General features: G+C 33.1%; 1 protein-coding gene, 1 long non-coding RNA gene and 1 other non-coding gene across 4 annotated transcripts; 2 read left to right on the top strand and 1 right to left on the bottom strand.

Annotated features, from left to right (window-relative positions):
* Window positions 1-6,235: 6,235 nt before the first annotated feature.
* LOC145054922 (putative sugar phosphate/phosphate translocator At3g11320) lies at window positions 6,236-7,980 on the top strand. Its single transcript, XM_079003188.1, has 4 exons — window positions 6,236-7,020; window positions 7,107-7,210; window positions 7,316-7,544; window positions 7,639-7,980. The coding sequence occupies exons 1-4, from the start codon at window positions 6,565-6,567 to the stop codon at window positions 7,783-7,785; spliced, it is 936 nt and encodes a 311-aa protein (XP_078859314.1). The 5' UTR covers window positions 6,236-6,564; the 3' UTR covers window positions 7,786-7,980.
* A 1,043-nt stretch (window positions 7,981-9,023) lies between these two features.
* On the top strand, window positions 9,024-12,738 carry LOC145054920 (uncharacterized). Of its 2 annotated transcripts, XR_013685007.1 has the most exons (6): window positions 9,024-10,012; window positions 10,266-10,904; window positions 11,594-11,644; window positions 11,775-12,003; window positions 12,104-12,280; window positions 12,376-12,738. It is a non-coding gene; the product is annotated as an uncharacterized LOC145054920 (long non-coding RNA). The 2 variants fall into 2 exon arrangements; XR_013685006.1 differs by having other exon boundaries at window positions 9,024-10,904.
* Window positions 9,289-9,500, bottom strand: LOC145056247 (small nucleolar RNA U3). Its single transcript, XR_013685776.1, has one exon. It is a non-coding gene; the product is annotated as a small nucleolar RNA U3 (small nucleolar RNA).
* Window positions 12,739-14,656: the final 1,918 nt, after the last annotated feature.

Below are 14,656 nucleotides of genomic sequence, written 5' to 3'. Positions count from 1 at the left end.
TAATTACTTTATATTATTTCAACATGTTAGAGTTGGATCCATTTGATGCCATTTTGAAATATAAAAAGATAATACAAATTAAAATTCAAATGTTTTTTTTGCAAGTATTAGACCATCCCTGACCCCTAACAGTGTCTTTTACACCAAATGGATAAAAATGGTTTGAAAGCAACCCTTATATTTATTAGTTTGTTACAAATTTGACACGTATTTTTTTTATCACAGTAACTATAAATTATATCGTTAGATATTGGTAATGAAATGACATTATTCGTGTATAATTAATTATCATATTATTGAAACAACAATTTTATTAATAACACTGATAACAATATTAAGTATACGTTGTTATTGTATAAGCAATAAACTAAAAATAAATAAGTTCAAAGTTGAATGATCAATTTTTACAAGTAAAACTTAACACTATGGGAATGTTCGACAACAAGATTTTGAGAACTTCTAATTGACTTTAGGAGTTTTTACTTTTAGTTTTAAGAAAAAAAAAACTCGAATTAAAGAAAAAGTTTAGTTTGGGAGTATGAGCTTAAAATTTTATTTTAAATAAACAACTCATAATCCAAAAGTTATTTCAAATAATTTTTGAGAGATTTTAGTTTTTAGTCTTTGGGTATGTTTGATAAAACTAGTTGAAAATTGTAGTTTTTATTTGTGTATAGATTTAGGCAAGAGTAGTTTTAAGTTTTCAAAATATATAAAATTACATAAAATTATAAATTAAAAGCTCTTAAGAATCTAAAATCTCCCAAAAACTATTTTAAATAGCTTTTGGATTATGAACTATTTGTTTAATATAAAAACTAAAGGGTAATATATTTTCTGATTTGTACACATTTAACCACTGACTTTTTTTTCGTCCACATTTACCCCTTCAACTTGTTAAACTGTACATATTTAGTCCTTATGACCGGCTAGTCCAGGTTAGCCGGTAAAAAAGACTTAATAGAGTAATATATTTCTCACTTTGTACACATTTAGTCCTTAATATTTTTGTACACATTTAGTCCTTAATATTTTTTTGTTGCAAAATAAGTCATTTTTGTTTTTGTACTCATTCAATATTTATAAATAATTTCTTTAGGCTTTTCTCACAACATCTTACGTAGATAGTCATATGGTGGTGGGATAGGTTGAGGTGGGTCTGCTATATATTGTAGTGCAGGCCAGTTGTAAGCCATAGGCACGGATGCTCGAGAAGAGCGGTTGGGTTAAGGTGGCATGCCGACAAACCCTGGGTATTCCATTCCGATGACTAATTGGACATGTTGCATGTTGGCATTCCATTCCAATGACTGCTTGGGCCAAGGTATTCCAATCTGATGAGTGTGGGGCCGTTATACATGATAATATGTTTATTGTATCACGTATTTTAGGGGAAATTCACTAAACTTTGTGTTTACCTAGTTGTTTATGTTTTCAAATTCTATCGTTGATCGTGGGAAGGCGAAGACATAACAATACACACTCATCAACACTATTGAGGATTCCACGTTTCTTATATTACTCTGATTTTCGATAAATGTATTTTAGAATAAACGTTTTTTTTCTTAATAATGGATTTATAACTAGGGAATTTTGCCTTATTTAAAAATGGAAATTTTTTGTTGTGAAAATGAGACGTTACACATAAACATCAACAACCCCACACACTTCATCAACGATTGTCCCACGTAAGATGTCGTGAGAAAAACTTAATGAAATCATTCATAAGTATTGAATGAGTATAAAAACAAAAATGACTTATTTTGAAACAAAAAAATATTAAGGACTAAATGTGTACAAAAATATTAAGGACTAAATATGTACAAAATGAGAAATATATTACCCTATTAAGTCATTTTTACCGGCTAACCTGAAATAACCGGTCATAAGGACTGAATGTGTACAGTTTAACAAGTTGAAGGGGTAAATATGGACGAAAAAAAAACTCAGTAACCAAATGTATAAAATCGAAAAATATATTACTCTTTTAAGTTATTATCCCTTTTATTAAAAGCTAAAAGGTTTCAAAAAGACATCTAGCGAAGACAGTTGTAAACAAATCAAAGTTAATAAGTTTAGCGTTGAGCTTTCAAAACGTACATAAATAAAAAATATAGCTTCGAGCTTTCAGGTAGTTTTGGGCTCAGGACTTTTGGGCTTCAACCAGGCCTTAGAGGCTTGGACTTACGTAGAGGTGGGCCTTGACCATTTTGTCTATTCTACAACGAATAAGTCCTTTTACATTAACTACACAACAAAAATATAACATAATATAAACGAACGTAGACCCATTAATCTCTTTTAGTAGTATTAAACTGTCGACGATAGTTATTGAGTCTCATCACATACAGCTATATTTTGTCAATTTGATTGACTACACTATTAGAAAAACACGATAAATAAAGCAAATTAATAAAATAACTCCAATATCATCTATCTTCAAAAGGAAGGCTCATCTTCATCCTCATCCTCATCCTTGTGATTACATAAAAAATAAGCCACTAACAACGAAAGTGGTGCATCTGCTTCTTAATTCCAAAGTTCGACTATAGACTAAAAAAATGATAACCCTAGTTTACATACAAGACTTGCAATAAAGAAAGAAACCCCACTATCACTTCATAACGACTCTCTTTCTAGACAGTTTGATACCATAACCAATTCGTGTCCCACATGCCTTAATAAGGCAATAAGTAGGGTGGATTTTTTCCAAAAATAGAGATGCCTATCTCCTCAAACAATAGTTTCTCCCACAAAACAGATTTTGTGCATTTCCATTAAAATTTTGTTATATAACTTTGAATCTATCAGGGATGTTAGTTAAATGCTCCTGATCTCAGGTATAGTTTTTTATATACAATAATGTTTTGTTTTTCACAATTTATACTACAATGTTTACTTTTTTTAATCAATAAGTCAATAAAGGTTTATGTTCTTACCAATCTATCTAATTGATACCAATTAGGAGTAAAATATTATAAATTTTGGTCATCGTATGCAACATGATTACGTGTTGTCTAAAAAACATCTCTATACCATAAAATAATAACGAAACGTCATCAAGTAAACAAAAACTTGATTTTTTTTTATTAAGTTATGTACTTATATATTAAATCAAAATTTTAAAAGTATTTTGGGTTGAAAAGGAGATTAAATTCAAGGGATATTCATGGATAAAAAAAATGGTAAACCAAACCATTTGAGTGGCTCACGTCAACCCGCCTCATAACTACATAAGATGTCAATAACGGAACAATAACGAAACACTGGTGATATTTTGGATGTTTTATATATATATATATATATATATATATATATATATATATATATATATATATATATATATATATATATATATAATGAGAATGAGAAGTTTTTATACAAAATACCATTTTTTTTGCCATTCTAGAAAAACTCACATTTGACAAAATAATCATTTTGGCTCATAATTGCCTTGTTGTTGTTTATGGTTTGATAGTTTTAACATTAAAATATAAATAAGACATTTGATTTCTTGAGAGAGAGAGAGAGAGAGAGAGAGAGAGAGAGAGAGAGAGAGAGAGAGAGAGAGAGAGAGAGAGAGAGAGAGAGAGAGAGAGAGAGAGAGAGAGAGAGAGAGAGAGAGATTGCTGACAAAATTCATATTAGAATTTATTTGTAGGATGCTTAGAGTGTAACAGGTGAAAAACAGTTGTCTAATCTTGTTTAAAAATGTTTCTAACGGATAAAACATGAAACCTTATATTAGATTATAAACATAGATTGTTGTTGTCTAATCTTGCTTGGCAATATTTCTAACGGACAAAACATGAAACCTTAGATTAGGTTATAAACATAGATTGTTGTTCAAAAAGTATCATTCTCTTTAGTTCTTAAAACAATTTAAGATATCAATTCAACTTAGATCACTTTTATACACCTTGTATAATCTCCTAACATCTTACAAATAGATTTCGATATACATTTGCAAACAGAAACTTGAGACATTAGTCTTTTTTTCGAACAAATCAAATGTTTTTTTCATATTCAAATGTTGAAAACCATTAAGAACATTATAAACAACAATAAAATAGAACATGAGAATTATGAGTCAAAAGAAAAAGGTTGGTTCAAATGGAAACATAAATTGAGTCTCAATGGAATACAAAGATATTATTACAGATCAAATCACTTCTAAAATTGAAAATATTCTAAATAGGAAAACATGAAAGTTATTTTAAATTAAAAAAAATGTCACATGTGAGTATCTTTTTAGGAAAAAAAAGGTGAGAGTTTTCCAAAAAAAATTGTGTAAAACCGGGAAATTACCACTAAACTTGCCAAAAGTGAAGAATCGAAAATAGTTGAAAAATACAATGTCTTTTTGAGGAAACAACTAAGAGAGTTAATCCAAAAAAATCAATATATAAGGTTTTTATGATATTAATCCATTTGAAAAATGACCATAATATTAGGACTTCCGTTCCGGATTTAATGTTGTTTTTGAAAAACAAATAGGTGAAACATGACATAAAGGTGTATCAGAATATATTATATTTGACCGTGTTTTATGATCCAAATGAATCATTTTGGATTCCATCCCTATTTAAAGTTGATTTCATTTTCATTTGCATCAACCCCTCTCAAAAACTTTTTCTCAACCCTTTCTCCAAGGAGATGTTTGGATTCACCGAGAATTCCTCGAAATGGCAGCCGACAATTCTCTTATATCGTAAAAAAGACTTTGTTATATTTCGAACCTAATTATGTGTTCCGATTTAAATGTGTAGGTCCAAAAGACATATTTTATAAGGTTTTAATATGTTACGAGCCTTTTCAAGTTGCAATGTTAATATATTATCTATTTTTTATTTTATGTTTGTTATATTGCACTGGTTTTGAATAGTAAGTCTGAATTTAGTTGTATGATGCTAGAACAAAACATTCAGAAAGACCTGTATATGTGTTTCGATTTTAACATACGAGTCCCAAAGACATCTTTTCTAAGGTTTAAATGTGTTACAAGTTTTTTCAAAGCCGCAACGTTAACATAACATCTATTGTGTTTATGTGTTTGTTATATTGCACCGGTTTTAAAGAGTAAGTCCTGATTTAGTTGTACGAGGCCAAAACAACATTATGAAACATTGCTCTTGAAGAGTCCGTTGTATTATAGACTAAATCATCACATTCAAGCTTGAATATGTGTTCTGATTGACGAGCCCAAAAGGCATATTTTCTAATTAATGTACTTCTAATTAACGTCATATATGTCTATATGTATTTGTGTCTATATGTAGACAAACTATGAATGGTAAAAAAATTCTAAAAAAACATCGATAAACAAGAAAAAATCTAAAATGATTGTCATGCCAAATGTTACCTTTTTTAAATTCCTTTTTATATTCCTTTGTATGTTTTAAAGACCCCAAGTGCGCATAGAAAAAAAATCTAGGTTAGTAGCTTAGGGACCGAAAATAACCAAATATAATTCCTTATATTTTAGGCTTGGTTTAGGGTGCCGAGAGGCCTACTAAATATGCATACTAAGCGAGTCAAAACATCATTTGCAAAAGACATCGGGCCAATATGTTGGCCGCAAGTAACAAAGTACCTAAATCAAGTAGACATACAAATGATATTCTATTTAGTTACAATTCAAGTTTTTGGTTTAGGGAATATTTTGTAATGCATTGTATTTCGTTAAGATTTAAGGTTTATGTTGCACATGTGATGTGTATAAAAATATATTTTCTTATTTATTTATGTTATATGTATTTCTAAAACTATTAGTATGAAGTTTGAAGTATAATAACATAAACATCAAATCCAATAACATCAAATTCGATAACATAAACATTAAGCTAATTTGTTATGTTAGATGAATTACTTTTCGGCTAAAGTCGGTGGTATTTGTATATCTCATTCTTAACCGATACATATGTAAATACACATGCAATGATGCAAACATCAAAATAAGTATGAATTGTGTATCTCAGTATCTCACACGTTTTTCCAAAATAAATTTGCCGAAAACAAGTCCGATATATCATATTTAAAACCATTTTATGTCAAATTAAGTCTACCCACCAACACTTCGAAACAACTTGCTCTTTTCCAGAAATAAAATACTCAAAAGACTAAATGATCATTTCACCAATAATGCAAAAACATGGATTTTTTTTTTATTTAAATCCAAAATAAAATTTGGTGATTTTAGTCAATATCCCCTTGTATGAAACCATTTTATGAAAGACGATGGAGAGAGAGAGAGGGTATCTCTATCTCCCTTGCACATTCTCCTTTCTTACCGTTGCCACGTCAACCTCGCGCTTCTTCTTCTTTTCTTTTCTCTCTCTCTCTCTCTCTCTCTCTCTCTCTCTCTCATATCAATCCAAAACACAATTGACTTGAAATCCACATTGCAAAATTCGTCCATCAGATCCATCAAAAACCCTCACCAAACTCCCCAGATCTCCCACATTTTACTCAATTCCTAATTCAATCCCCAACATCCATCATCATCCATGTAAACCCACAAAACTCAAATCTCACCAAACCCTGCAACCTCCCTCCTTCGATTTAATGAAGGGAGGCAGCACAAAGTCACAGACACAGTGGTTTACGATCGGACTCGTCTTATCATGGTACACATCCAACATTGGAGTACTCCTTCTCAACAAATACTTACTCAGCAACTATGGATTCAAGTACCCGATCTTCCTCACCATGTGCCATATGACCGCTTGTTCTTTGCTCAGTTACATCGCCATTGTTTGGATGAAGATGGTGCCTCTCCAAACTCTTAGGTCTAGGGTTCAGTTTTTCAAGATCTCCGCCCTCAGTTTGGTGTTTTGTGCCTCCGTCGTTAGCGGAAATGTCTCGCTTAGGTATTTGCCCGTTTCCTTTACGCAGGCCGTCGGTGCCACCACACCATTCTTCACGGCGGTGTTTGCCTATATCATGACTATGAAAAGAGAGGCGTGGTTGACCTATGTAACTCTCATCCCTGTCGTCACCGGCGTTGTCATTGCTAGTGGGGTAAAATTACCTAATTTCATTCTCAATTCTCAATTCTCAAAACTCAAAATCCTCATCTGTCTGATTATTTCATTTCGTGATGACAGAGCGAACCGAGTTTCCATTTATTTGGTTTCATCATTTGTCTTGGCGCCACAGCTGCAAGAGCATTAAAGTCGGTGCTTCAAGGAATTTTGCTATCCTCAGAAGGGTAATCTTCTCTTCTTCTTCTCCTTCTCGATCTCTCTTAGTTGTATCTGATTGATTAACAACATAACATATTGGAATATTGGATTGATTTGAAATATGATAACAGGGAGAAGTTAAATTCCATGAATCTTTTGTTGTACATGGCTCCAGTAGCTGTTGTGATCCTGCTTCCTGCAACATTGTTAATGGAAGATAATGTGGTTGGGATTACTATAGCTCTTGCCAGAAAAGATGTCAACATTGTGTGGTATCTGCTGTTTAATTCTGGTTTAGCCTATCTTGTTAACTTGACCAATTTCTTGGTTACGAAGCATACAAGTGCTTTAACTCTCCAGGTATATACTATATGATATCAATGCTTCCATTAATGGAAAATTGCAGGAAATGTAGCTGTAAATCTTATTAATGTTACTACTTAATACATACCAGGTTTTGGGGAATGCTAAAGGAGCTGTAGCTGTTGTGATATCAATTTTGATATTTAAGAATCCAGTGTCAGTAACAGGGATGCTAGGTTACTTGCTTACAGTGTTTGGGGTGATTTTATACAGTGAAGCCAAGAAGAGGACCAAATAAACCTCCTTCATATTCAGTTAACCTTTTGTATTCTTTCACTTGATAAAACAGTTTCCATATATTTTGTTTGATTTTTAGTCCCAATTTGTTGTATACCTTCATGTGATTATGAGTTTACAGTTATACTGTTGTATAAATACTTATACAATACCCTAGAATCTCAATAAAGTAACATAAATACCTAATTGTTTCGTACTGTTTTTCTTGTGTTATGTGGCGTTACAATTTGACAAAAGTTGGTTTTTCTTGAAAGAGTCTTGAATCATATTACTAATACTTCTATTTTGTTTTAAACCATAGTGTTATGTGTTTCTTAGAAATATGAAATTTACCTTTCTTTTAAGGTGCTAACATGGTATCATGTGATGATGATGTGGCGCCATGTCATGTCCAAATAAGCAAAACCAACATGTTGCGTCTTGTAATCTACTAAAATTGTGAAATCAAAGTTATACCTTACGCTAAGCTTTAATTTGAAAAAACAAAAATGTTAGGTATTTTTTAACAAATAACCCTGATATTTAATCACAAATTCAATGAGTTAAACATTAATCTAAAAGTCAAACATTGCTTACAATCAATTAACAATTTCATCCAAAATTTCTCCGTACGTTTCGACTTCATAGTCGATTTGACATATTTGGGGTTGCAACAAAGGATCTCGTGTGAATTCCATCATTTATTGAAGAATTTAATGAATATGAAAAGTTTTTGTTGAATGTTAAAATCTCAGTTTAATCATCATAAAACATTCATTATGTCAAATAATTGAAAAACAAAATAAAAAATTACCATCTTTCCTTGATATTGCTATATTGCAACCTCTCGTGTACTTATATATGTTTTTTAATTAGTGCTTTTTATGTATTTGTCATCCTTTTGCAGCTTCCCAAACAACTCCAATATTCACATTCTTGACAATCCAAAGGTCTAAACAATCATAAATATCAGCAACATACAGAGCATCCTTTCTAAGAAAAAAGGTTTTAGACAACACCCTTTTTGCTTACTCAATGAATCATGATCAAAGTAAAAGATAAACCATGGGACACAAGACAGTAGAAAAAATTAATTTCTTTTCAGACATTTCATCAAACACTTGCTTTGCATATCCAAAATTCTCCACATTTTCCATACGCACATATTACTAGATACAAATGAAAACATGAAAATTAGGTTAACTGTAATGAAATTGTATATGAATAATTAGGAATCTTGAAGAAATACAATGTTGACCACATTCCCACAGGACCAAAAAAATGATGAAATTGTATGTGAGACAACCATATAACCATGCTAGGAGCCAATCAGATGGGCTGGCAACATTCATCTACTCAGCCATGGCTAAACCATGAAGAAGGCTAAATATGTAACCTCTCAGGCATTTCATCAAACAGTTGGCCTGCATCTCTAAATTGGGCGCCTATCCATATGACCTTGCAGAGGAATCATGGAGAGAGTAACCTCTTAGGCAGCCTCCACAGGAGCAAAAAAAGATGAGATTGTCTGTCAGACAACCATGTAACCATGCCAGGACCATGAGATGGGCTGACAACGATCATCTACTGAGCCATGGCCGAGACCATGAAGTTCTGTTAATCACGCTCTGGTTACATGGTCGTGGTTCATCAACCAGACATGGGTTTCTGTCTTCTTAGGAATCAAGAATACAGAGGTACGAGCCTATAGAACAGATCCTGTTCAAGTAAGGTCGTGCTTATTATTCTCTCTCGACTCCTTATATAGCTGCTCTCATTTTTAATCTGCAACAATGTGGGAGGAGGTCATGAAACAAATCGGATCTGAGCGGCTAAGCCCACGTACGCCTCTTTCCTCTTGGGTTTATTAACACTAATTTCTTCAATATATTTCATATTTGTTTATTGTATCAAAAGAGGTTAGGAAAATGGAAAATGCAATATCTTTCGATCTAATAAAAGAATCTTTTCATTCTACGTGTCTTCTCCTTCACTCATTTCACACTAAAATTAAATTACCAAATTACCCATTACTACTCTGTTGACCCTTAAATATTTTGTCAATCCCTTAAACTCTAATCTTCTTTTTCATCTGTATCAATGGTTGCTTTGTTAGGAACCTTCGATTCGTCGCCTGCTCCGCCACCGGGCATTCTCGAATCTAATGAAGACGGGTTTAATAGTAATGAAAACTTATAGCAGGGCTTCTGGAATTTTATAATGTTCGATGGTTTTGATTTTGCTAAAAGGTTCGTAACATTTTTCTCTCAGTATACTACATATTTAATTGTATGATTCCATAAAATTCATCTCCGTCTATGGATTTTGTGATTTTGATAGTCCAATCGTGTCCCCCCCCCCCCCCCCCCCCCCCCCTTTTTTTTTTTAATCCACGTGATTTGATAATTGAATTTGCTTTCTTTTGTTAGACGGAATTTCCAGTTGTAGTTTTATCATCATGTTGAATTATTGATCAGTTGATATATATGATTGATAACTTAGGGCTTAAACTGGGTACATACACATGGCTTGATGATTTAATGGTATAAGGTAAAGCGTTGGTGGATTACTTTAGGGATTCGCTATTCCGCCGTTTTTCTTTTTTGTATTATAACCTTTTTGAAGTATTAATGTTGTTTATTATGGGATAACTTTTATAAGTGCATTTTCTAAGAAGTAGTGCATACGATTGTTTTTTAAAATTAAATTACTTGTGAGAACTACTTTTGTGCTTTCTTTCTTTAACATCCGGATTCTCATGTATCTTATTTTAATTATTTATTTTGAGTTTTATGGAGGGACTCGGCGAGTAGACGCTCAGACTTGCCGAGTAGGATTACGAATTCTTGTCTGGATTAATGACCGGACTCGACGAGTCGATGAGTGGACTCGGCGAGTCTGCGCTGTAAAGTGAAACCCTAAATCTCAGGGCTTGAGCCATATTTAAAGGCCCTTATGGCCGTCATTTGCGGCCACTACTCCCCTGTGAAAACCCTAGAGAGCAAAGAGAGCATATAGAGCAATTTGGAGGCTAATTCTCCATCCTTTGGTGGGATCTTGCAAGAAGGAGTGGGAAAATCCAAGCTAGATCGATTGTGGAGCTTGGATCTGTGGTGTTCACACTGAGATTCACGTTTTGAGGTACAAGTTCCTTCCCATTCCGTGTATTTGATAGATTCCTTGAATCTAGGGTTTCCTTTGCACAATTTTGAGTTAGATTGTGAAGCATATGAGGTCCCTTTGGGCATAGATGATAGATCTGGACCTTAGGAGGTCCAAAAGGTCCCAAGCTTCCAGCTTTATGAGGTTTCATGTTAGGCTTGAGAGTAGAACCCCATTTTAAAGGTTATTTCTCCATTTTTGGTCTTATAAGCAATGCATGAACATAAAGTTTGAACCTTTACGTGACTTTCGAGTGTTAGAAGGTTAGATCTACTGGTTGGTGAAGCAGATCTGACCTCAAAAGATCGTTTGAGTGTTTTCATGGGAGGAACTCGCCGAGTCCAAAAGGGACTCAACGTGTCGAGTCGGGTCGCCCCGCGATTCACAACATGTGATAACCCGTTGAGTGTAGGGTTGAATCAGCGAGTTGAGTGAGGACCAGGGGCGAAGAGGACATGCATGGACTCGCCGAGTCACACGAGTGCACTCGATGAGTCTGGTCAAAGTTTGACCGTTGACTTTTGTTGACTTTTAGGGTTTGGTCAACAATTGGACTTGTGGACCATTTGAAGGGTAAAATGGTCTTTTAGCCTTCTTAGAGGACATGGAAGAAACTAGTCTAGCCTGGAGAGCCGTTATTGATTTGAGATAATTGTTTATGTGTTTAGGCGGAGGCTAGATCAGTTTATACGTGTGCGAGATTATCTGAGATAGCCGAGGTGAGTCTTCTCACTATACTGTATCTGGAAGGGTACCTATGTGTGACCGAAAGGTCTTATATGATATGAGATGTATGTGCTATATGCTGATATGTGATATGTATGTGTTATTTATGCTATGTATGATAAGGACCGGAAGGTCAAGATGGTATGGACCGGAAGGTCAAGAGGACATGGATCGGAAGGTTAGGAGGTTACGGACCGGAAGGTCGATACGTGTAGAACTGGAAGGTCTACCGAGATTTGGGACGGAAGCCCCCTGAGACACTTGGACCGGAAGGTCCCACTGAGTTATGGTCTAGAAAGACGTATATGTTGTAGGTGGTATTTTGGGGAACTCACTAAGAAGTGGACATGAGGTTTTTTTTTTTTTTGCCACTTATCATCTCTTTAATTTTTTTACTTTCAAAGTGAAATATCTAATATGCCCTTTAACTATAATTTATTGGAACTTTTTAGGCAACAATTCATTATCCAAAATATATTAGGCAAATCTCTTCAAAATTCAAATTGGCCAACGTAGAATTAGAAACAGATAGGCCTATGTTAGCTTCTTTGCAAGAATCCAACCTGAAGACTGAAAACAGTTGGGAACGACATATTAGAAACGAATCCAACCTCAAACGGATATAAACAGTTAATCGATTCCTCAAATTTCTTCATTATACCATCTAAATCAGCTAAATTGTTTTCTAATTAGGGTTTGAATGTTTGATTTTGACTTTTGTTAGGACTACCAAACAGAAAATGAGGTTGTTACGAGGAATGGCACTGGGTGGAGCATCATTGTTTCTCCTGTGTGATTCATGAACCCTAATCCTCTGGTAAGCATAGGTTTGAAGCTTTTACCCACAACCAAAATTATTCAAGCAAATCTTTGAGCCAACAAATATCAAACACAAATCCACTAGAGGTCATAAAAATTTATGTTTTCTTATTTGTTCTGTTTATCTTTGTGTTAATGAGGGAAATCTCATGCTTGACTCCTTAATGATTATGTTGTTTGTGCACACCAGGTGCTCGATGTAATATCAATGTCATCTATTTATTTTTTGTTAGTCAATGTATGTATCAATTAATAAGATTTTTTGATAGTTCGCCTTTTAGTTCGTTATGGCATCATAATTTAGTATGTTGTTACTTGAACTCTAATAAGGTTGGTCAAGTATGAACTGAAATTTTATCTAATTTGTATTTAACAAGTTCTAATAATATTTTGTTTTTCAAATGACAAGTGCAAAGCAAGCTTATACCTATTCTTTTTTTTTTGGTTTTGATTTTTTGATTGATTATGTATTTTTACACTCTATTAAAATTTATATTTCGTTCTGTAAATCATACTTTTATTAAATGTCTTCACATATGGAATGTATATCGGATATTCAAATAAATATATATTAATTTTAAATAATCAATAAAAAATCTAAACAAAACTTATATCTTATTAGTTTAATAAAATTTTATTAATACAATGGGAAACCATCTACAGTCGAAGTTAGGAATCGATTACGCATCTGAAATAGAAGATACAGACTGACTTGAGCGGCGATGATCTAAACGCCTCTCTATAGAAAATACTCCAAGTAAATGCTTACGGAGATGATGGTCAGATGGTAAACCCTACCAGATGTAGTAGACGGTGGAGGTGGGAGAGGATGATGGTGGGTGGGGAGCTTCCTCGTTCTTCACAACATCGGTGGCCACTGTGACAACAATCGCTCCATATCGTGTAAATAATGGAGGTATCGACTGAGTAAAGCACGGGTGGTAGATTTTTAATCAACGCAAAATGCCAGACTGAGAAATGATCGAGAAGAGAAGAAAAATAGAGATGAAGCTGTAAACCCAGACGAAGAGGTGAGTGGAAGAAACTTCTGAATAATTATGAATAAGGTTGACTGGAGATATTTGATAAAGAGGCGGTGGGAAGGATTCAGATGCGGATAAATCCAAACGATGATCAACACTTGTATATAAGAATGTAAATATTTCCATAAAATGTCCAGGTAAACATAACCTATAATCAAGGGACGATTTCTGCCAAAAAAATGACCAGTTCACTATTCATTTTGGTGCACAATTTTAATATATAATAATAATAATAATAATAATAATTGTCATTTTGTATAGAGCATAAGGGTAAAATGGTCATTTTGTATTAGTTAACATATTCAGTCAGATATACAATCAAACAGCATGGTCACTACTCGGTCAGAATTTATTACTCAGACCTTTCCCAGTCACGACTTTCTCAATCAACAACTATCAAACGACTCCTAAGCTTTAAATTGAAAAAACAAAAATGTTAGGTATTTTTTAACAAATAACCCTGATATTTAATCACAAATTCAATGAGTTAAACATTAATCTTAAGGTCAAACATTGGTTACAATCAATTAACAATTTCATCCAAAATTTATCTACATGTTTTGACTTCTTAGAGCGTGTTTGGCTATACTTTTAAAATGACTTTTTATCTTTTTCTTTTCGAAAAAGTCAAAAAGTTTAATAAGATGTTTGGGAATTCTAGAAGTTTTTTTAAAATAGCTTTTTGGCAAGAAGAAAATACATCCTTTTCAAAAGTCACAAAATGGTGTCTTTTGATCTTTTGGGGTTTTTAAAAGGTAAAAAGCTAAAAGGTAACATCTTTTGGCAAAAGATGCAAGTCAATAAGGTCTTTTATGAAAATGACTTTTGAAAGAAAAAAAGTTTAGTTAAACACACCCTTAATAGTCGATTTGACATATTTGGGGTTGCAACAATGGATCTCTTGTGAATTCCAGCATTTATTGTAGAATTTAATGAATATGAATAGTTTTTGTTGAATGTTAAAATCTCAGTTTAACCATCATAAAACATTCATTATGTCAAATAATTTTTTTTTTTTAAAAAATTACCATCTTTCCTTGATATTGCTATATTGCAACCTCTCGTGTACTTGTATATGTTTTTTAATTAGTGCTTTTTATGTATTTGTCATCCTTTTGCAGCTTCCCAAACAACTCCAATATT

The sequence above is a fragment of the Lactuca serriola genome, chromosome 5, assembly GCF_051521515.1.
Source record: "Lactuca serriola cultivar US96UC23 chromosome 5, Lser_US96UC23_V15, whole genome shotgun sequence".
Classification (NCBI taxonomy): Eukaryota; Viridiplantae; Streptophyta; class Magnoliopsida; order Asterales; family Asteraceae; genus Lactuca; species Lactuca serriola.
This window is presented reverse-complemented; position numbering and strand designations above follow the sequence as displayed.

What these genes read in the sequence shown, in the direction of transcription:
- LOC145054922 (XM_079003188.1), top strand. Translation starts at nt 6,565, where the DNA reads ATGAAGGGAGGCAGCACAAAGTCACAGACACAGTGGTTTACGATCGGA. An exon ending in GCGTTGTCATTGCTAGTGGG is followed by an intron (nt 7,021 to 7,106) that starts GTAAAATTACCT and finishes TCGTGATGACAG; the next exon opens with AGCGAACCGAGTTTCCATTT. An exon ending in CAAGTGCTTTAACTCTCCAG is followed by an intron (nt 7,545 to 7,638) that starts GTATATACTATA and finishes AATACATACCAG; the next exon opens with GTTTTGGGGAATGCTAAAGG.